The 7,694-nt window shown below is 40.8% G+C and overlaps 1 protein-coding gene across 1 annotated transcript in view; it reads right to left on the minus strand.

Annotated features, from left to right (window-relative positions):
* ANKDD1B (ankyrin repeat and death domain containing 1B) overlaps window positions 1–6,771 on the minus strand; it is an 86,626-nt gene extending 79,855 nt beyond the window's left edge. The window contains exon 1 of the mRNA XM_043996775.1: window positions 6,255–6,771. Coding sequence (XP_043852710.1) covers window positions 6,255–6,771 — 517 coding nt within the window. The remainder of the gene's footprint in view (window positions 1–6,254) is intronic.
* Window positions 6,772–7,694: the final 923 nt, after the last annotated feature.

The raw sequence follows: 7,694 nt of genomic DNA on the forward strand, positions 1-7,694 counted from the left end.
CCTAGACTAGCAGGGAGGTGCATGGCACTAAAAGTATTTTCATTATTTTGTTCTTTGACAGAGAAAGTGAGAGGCTAGATTCCATAGACCAAGACAGCAGTCAACAAACTACAGGCCGTGGGCCAATCCTGACCCAAGCCCATATCTGTATGACCCACGAGCTGCCATTCTTAGCTCCTGGGACACACGATGACAGGCATCAGGGCATCATTTGCTGACCCTTGAACTAAGAAGACATGCAGTGCAAAAGCAAACACCCCCTTCCCAGGCAAAAGGCCAGAGAACCAAATGAAAACTGCCTAAGTTCAGAGACTGTGACTCCTCTATGTCCCTCAAGGTACATTGTCCAGTACTCTGAGTACAATAATAGGGACTTGATGTTGACTGATTGACTCATGGCTAAGGTAATAGTTTAATTTTTTCTAAAGAGCAGGATGATGAGCCAAACTAAATGTACAGATATGTGTGTGTATCCTGAACACAGAAACTTTTTTTAGCTACATCCCTCATTCTTTTTCTAGCATGTAAGAAAGAGACTCATGAGGGGTTTGGGGTTGAGGGAGAAATGTGCTGTCATACATATGCAAAAAGAATTACCTTGATGCATCATCAACAAAGCATGCACTTTGAGTTATTTTCCCAGTAGTGTGATAGGTGGTCATCCACTTACCCATTCATTCTTTCATTCATTCATCCCACAAACATTGGTTAAGCAACTACTATGTGTCAGGCATTGTGCTATGTGTTATGGATACAATGATAAAAAGGAAATGGTACCTGTCCTGAAGGAGATTACATTCTAATGGAGGGGAACAATAGGAAGGAAGGAAGGAAGGAAAGAAGGGAGGGAAGGAGGAAGAGAGGAAAAAAGAAACAAAGGAAGGAATGAAGAAAGGGAGGGAGGGAGGAATTTTTTTCTTATTAAATGCCCACTATGGGCCAGGCACTGTGCTAAACACTGTACAGATATTATCTCATCTCATGCTCAAAACAACCCTTGTAGTAGGAACTCTTTGGTTGTTTTTCAGTCATGCCCAACTCTTTGTTATCCCATTTGAGGTTTTCTTGGCAAAGATACTGGAAAGGATTGCCATTTCCTTCTACAGCTCATTTTACTGATAAGGAAACTGAGGCAAATAGGGTTAAGTGACTCATCTAGGGTCACAAAGCTAGTATCTGAGATCAGATTTGAACTCAGGAAAAGAGTCTTCCTGACTCCATGCCTGGCACTCTATCCACTGAACCACTACCAATGAAGAAATTCCTTTCTACCAATAGAGGTCAGCAATTCTTCTACAACTATCTTTCTGTTCATTATACCATGCTTCTTCGCCACACAAAGGCTTTACTATGGGCACCAAGCCCATGACCTTGGTTGGCTTTGTTGGCACCATACTCTGACTCAACTGAAATAAGTGACCCTGACAATTTCACAATGTCACGTGAAACGCATCAATTGCCACCCCAGTCACATTCTTTTATTTATGCTTTTCATGCTTACCTAGGCTAATTCCACTGCATATGTACTCTCCTTGGGATAAGAAAGTTCTGCAAGACTACTAAATGATTAAAGTGTTATAGTGCCTGCACAAAATAAACTTCAACTCTCTGAAGTTACTATTTCCTCTTTGCTGTTTTCCATCCCCCAAGGTCAAAGCCAATTGTGTGACTTAGCTAACTATTGTGCTCTTTGAAACCATCTTGCATTCAGGAAGCTGGAAGTGGAACATTTAGAAATGTGAAACAGGTGATAGAACATTCTCTCCAAAATGACCTCCTCAACTAGCTCTAACCCCAAACTGTTCATTGGTTTTCTTGCCTCCCATCCCAAGTCAGTGACTAACTACAATTTGCCTTCCTTCCTTCCTTGTCTCTTCCTATTCCCCATAAAATCTTGGCAGTAATGAATAGGAATGTTGGGATGAAGCAAAGCAAAAATTCCCATCCCAATCCCATTGTTTATATGTATGACCTTTGTTGCTTTTAAAAGAATGTTTCCATCCATGAAGGTACTGAAGGAAGAAGTAGCCAGAAGATAGGTGACATTATGTTAGCCCTGTTCTCCAATTTCAGTCCCTTCTCCATAGTTCTGCTGCACAGAGGTGGGTTTTTTTTTGTTTTTGTTTTGGGGTTGGTTTTTTACCATTTATCTCAAGACAGATCATCTAATTGATGTAGGGCATATACAAAAATACTAGGTCTTTCAAAGTTCTGAAGGTAGTACAGGAAAGTGCTGTGTGAACAGATGACAACAGGGAAACCTGACCTGCTGAAACCACCCTCTTAACTCCTGATTATCCTATGGAAATGCTAGCTTTTGGTTTTTCCCCTCCCTGCCAAACCCGTTATTTCATTTTTTTTTTGGTGGGGCAATAAGGGTTAAGTGACTTGCCCGGGATCACACAGCTAGTAAGTGTCAAGTGTCAGAAGTCGGATTTGAACTCAGGTCCTCCTGAATCCAGGGCAGGTGCTTTATCCACTGGGCCACCTAGCTGCCCCCTAAAATATAAAATTGCCACCACATTGCAAACACTGTTTGTGTTCCAATGAGGCTTAAATATTGTAACAGCCTTCCAAATGATTGCAGTAGTGATAAGTTGATCCCTCTGAAGTGCATATGATACCCCCATGTTTGGCATCCCCTTTCTTGTGGAAATAAAGGATCTATTCCTTTCCTGATTCATGTTTATACATGAATCTTGCTTTCCCCACTTTTGGAAGAAATCCTTGACTAGAGCCCAAAGTAACATTCCTAGAATTTGTGACTTTCCTTGGGAGGGTATGAGGTAAGGAAAAAGAACAAGCAAACATGTGAATTGGAAGGCCTACTTCTCTCATTGAGAAATCAGGCAATCCCAGAGCAATGAACCGAGGGCAAACAAGAATGGCAGGAAAAGGAGAGGGATTGGCACAGGCTGCCAGTTCCTATGGTTTGGCAAAGCAAGGTCTTACCAGCTAGCCACTAGCCTAGACTAACAGTCACATTAATTTGCAATCTTGGAGTCACCTTCAACTCTTCACTCTCACCCCCATATCAAATTAGGTCTTGTTGAGTTTACCTCCACACCATCACTCACATTAGACCCCTCTCTCTTCTCAATTAGCTACCAGCCTAGTTCAGATTCTTTGTAATAAGTTTCTAATAAGTCTTCATGATTCCAGTCTATGCCCTCTCTAATCCAGCTTCTACACAGGTGCCAGAATAGTCTGCTTATATCACTCACCTGCTCAAGAATCTTCAGTGGCTCCCAATTGTTTGTTTGGTTTTTGTTTTGGGGAGAGTTTTTTTTGTAAGTGGCAATGAGGGTTAAGTGACTTGCCCAGGGTCACACAGCTAGTAAGTGTCAAGTGTCTGAGACTGGATTTGAACTCAGGTCCTCCTGAATCCAGGGCTGGTGCTTTATCCACTGCACCATCTAGCTCCCCCCCCCCCCCGCCCCACCAATTGCTTTTAAACAAAGGGGTGCCTGAGAGGAGCCAAGATGACAGAAAAAAGCAGAGACTCTCCTGAGCTTTCCCCAAAATCCTTCCAAAGAACTTTAAATAATGACTAGAAGTAAATTCAGCAGCAGCAGAATCCATAAGAGGATGGAGTGAAACCATTTTCCAGCTCAATACAACATAGAAGGTCGGCTGGAAAGGTCTGTTGCACGGGTGAGAGTGGAGCACAGTCTAGCATAGGCTATGTTCCAGCAAACCGGCACATGAAGCTTACTGTCATCAGAACTGACTCAAAGAGGGAATAAATATATACTCAGTTGGGAATAAAAGTCTATTTTACCATACAGGAAAGTAGGAAGGGAGGGGGATTAGAGAAGGGGGGGAAAGGGACATTGATAAAAAGGAGGATAGATTGGGAGAGGTAAAAATCAGAAGCAAAACACTTTTGAGAATGGACAGGGTGAAAGGAGAGAGAGTAGGATAAAAAGGGGGGAAATAGGATGGAAGAAAAAACATGGTAATCATAACTTTGAAAAAATCATTATTGATTAAAGAAATGCAAATTAAAACAACTCAGCTACCACCTCAGATTGGCTAATCTGATAGATTGGCTAATCTGATAGAAAAGGAAAATAACAAATGTTGGAGGAGGTGTGAGAAAACTCGGACACTAATGTACTCTTGGTGAAGTTGTATACTGATCTAACCATTCTGGAGAGCAATTTGTAACTATTCCCAAAAGACTATAAAACCATGCAAACCCTTTGACCAAGCAATATCACTACTAGGTCTCTATTTCAAAGAGATTAAAAAAAAGGAAAAGGATTTATACATCCAAAAATATTCATAGCAGCTTTCTTAGTACTCCCAAAGAATTGGAAATGGAGGGGATGTTCATCAACTGGTGAATGGCTGAACAGGTTATTGTATATTATTGTAGTGGAATACTATTGTGCCATAAGAAACGATGAGCAGGATGCTCTCAGAAAAACCTGGAAAGACTTACATGAACTGATGCAAAGTGAAATGAGCAAAACCAGGAGAACATTGTACATAGTAACAGCAATATTGTATGATGACCAACTTGAATGACTTAGCTATTCTCAGCAATACAATGATCCAAGACAATTCTGAAGGACTTTGATGAAAGATGCTATCCATTTCCAGAGAAAGACCTGATGGAGTCTGAATGCACACTTTCTTTATTTTTCTTTCTTTTGGGAGAGGGTGGGGTCTGTGTTTTCTTTCACAATATAACTAACACGGAAATATGTTTTTTCATGACTGCACATGTATAACCTACATCAAATTGCTTACCTTCTCAATGAGGGGGAGTAAGGAGGGAGAATTTGGAACTCAAAAAAAATTTTTTAAATAAATGTTAAAAATTATTTTTACATGTATTGGGGGAAAATAAAAATATTAAATTTAAATAAAAAGAAGAAAATAAACAACTCAGCTTGACATTTAAAGCTCTGGTTTCAGCTTTCCTTCCTGGTCTTATCTAACAGTACTCCCCTTCATACAATCTACATGCCAGCCAAACTAGATTACATGCTGACAATCCATACCCTGCCTTGCTGCTTCTTCCTTCACAAGTTGCCCCCAACCACTGAAACATGTTCCCTCCTCTGGTTTGCCTCTTAGAATTACTAGCTTCCTTTGAGGCTCAGCTCCCATGCACCTCCAGCAAATCTTCTCTGGTGTCCTCACTTGTTAGGACTTTCTCACTCCTCAAATTATCTTTTATCTTTTCAAAAGCTGTATCCATCCTCAGTAGAACAGAAGCTTAAGAAGAGAGGGCTGTTTGCTTTTCTTTGTACCCCCATCAAATAGTACAGTGCCTTACACATAGTAAGTGCTTATTGAACTTTATTGTTGGAAAACCTAAACAAAGGTTAAGTGATTTGCTTAAAGTCACATAATAAGTTAGCAGGAGCGCTAGAAGCAGACCTTAAAGTGATATTGAATTATTTTCTCAAAGCACTCCATTCAATATCAAGGTGATATTGAATTTTCCCAGAGCACTCCAGGATCTAGAAGTATAGAGTTGAACAGGATCTCAGAAGCCACCTAATCCAATCCCTTCATTTTACAGATGAAGAAACTGATGTTGAGGGGGGCTGTGACTTGCCCAAGGTCATTTGGGTAGAAAATATCAAAGGAGGGATTTGAAGCCATATGGGTCCTCTGACTCCAGAGTAAGTACCCATTCCATTGGGACACATCTCCCTTTTTTCTCCTTTATTTGAAACATGTTGGGGGGTAGACTAAAACATTTTATTTTCCCCAATTATAAGTACTTTCATTGCATTTCTAATAAAGAAAAAATGAAACATATCTTATTTTGACACCATTCCAAACTTGGCCTAGAAAACTGGCTATTGGGGGTAGGATGGGGTGGGGTACAGAGTTGGGGGAAGTAAGGGGAGGACAGGCAGGAACCATCTGGTCAGTTCCAATAAACTTCTTCCTTCAGGCCCTAGGTTTATTCTTGGTGTGACTTTTCAAGTGCATTTGGATTCTTATTTGAAAGCAAAGAACTGAAAAATAGAAGTGGGGGTGGGGATATTGGGGGGAGGGAGCCTGGCCCTTTGAATTGCACTCTGGCCTGGGGAAGCTCTAGCTGTTGTTTGCTCCAACAAGGCTAGCTGCCCTGCTGCAATGTTGTACATTTTCCCTGTCTCTGTTTTTTTCAAATCCAGCTCCTCTTCATCAAGCCTATATATAGTCCAGGTTTTGGAGTAGTCTCCCCATCTTCTTCTCCTCCCTGAATCACTCCCCATCCCCCCTCCTCCTTACCAGATACTTACAGATATCATGTCTGACCAATGCGTCCTCCTCCCAATCCTCCTGCTCTTTTGCATTTTTTGAAAGACCTTTCCAGGACCATGTCAGAGTGCTCCTCAGATTGTCACTCAGCCCCTTCATGGCTCCTCGCAAGCTCCCCTTCCCCTGGGTCCCTTGTTCAGATGTGACCTCTGCTGGTACCGTGCCTTTTCTACTCCCATGCTCAGACCCCTCCACAGAATGATTGTGGCACAGGGAAGTGGCCACAGGTAGGTGTGTGTATAATGGGTGGGTAGGTAATGAAAGGAAATAGCTGAGATTAAACTCAGCTGAGTCTATGGGAATTTCCTCAGGATTGAATTCCTGGAGTGTCTTGGTATCATGAATGCTTAGCACAGTGTTTGGCACACGGCAGGCATTTAGTAAAGGCTGCTTTATTGATTCTCTGAGAGCAGAAAATCTTTTAGGCCCATGTGCACCACTAGTGCTTAGGTCTGCAGCTGGGAAGGGTTGATGAATCAGAATGTGCAGCCCCACCATGAAGCAGAAGGAAGTAGCCCATGAAACCAATACCATTTGGTGCATACTTCTTAGTTCTTTGTTCTTCCTCTCAATATACCTTATCTCATTCCCAGAACTTGGATTATTCTGCCTTAAAAGCTGTGATACAGACAAACTATTGTTTGCCTGACCTTTAAAATCAAACATAAAAATACCAGAGAATCAGCAAAAAGACACTCATACAGTTAATAGCTTCAGCAAAGCTGCAGGCTATAAAATATAAAATCAGCAATATTTCTATAAAACTAAAACAAAATCAAAGAAGCAATAATGGAAAGGCATATCCCATTCATAATAAAATTATAAAATTGGGGGGGTTAAAACACATTTAGTACTTCTACAGATTCAATTAAAAAATACTCTTTAAAAATTAAATTTTTTTTAATCAGCAAAAATCTGCCTTTTCTCACTTCCTTCTCAACCCCACTTTCACTTAAAAAAAAAAGCCTGCTACAAACACGTATAGTCAAACAAGACAAATTCCCCTATTGGACATGTCCAAGTCCAAATAAGGTCTCAAACTCTACTTTTATGAGGAGGTGGATAGAATATTTCAAAACAAGTCCCCTGAAATAATTATTGCTTATCGAATTGATTAGAGTTCCTTCAAAGTTTTTTTTTATCTTTACAATATTTTGTTGCATTGTATAAATTGTTCATCCAAGTCTTCCCAAGTTTCTTGGAAACCATCCCCTTCATTATTTCTTTTTTTTTTTCTTGGTGAGGCAATTGGGGTTAAGTGACTTGCCCAGGGTCACACAGCCAGTAAGTGCCAAATGTCTGAGGACGGATTTGAACTCAGATCCTCCTGACTCCAGGGCCGGTGTTCTATCCACTGAACCACCTAGCTGCCCCTCCATTATTTCTTACAGCACAATAGTATTCCATTACATTTATATACC

The sequence above is a fragment of the Dromiciops gliroides genome, chromosome 1, assembly GCF_019393635.1.
Source record: "Dromiciops gliroides isolate mDroGli1 chromosome 1, mDroGli1.pri, whole genome shotgun sequence".
Lineage (NCBI taxonomy): Eukaryota > Metazoa > Chordata > Mammalia > Microbiotheria > Microbiotheriidae > Dromiciops > Dromiciops gliroides.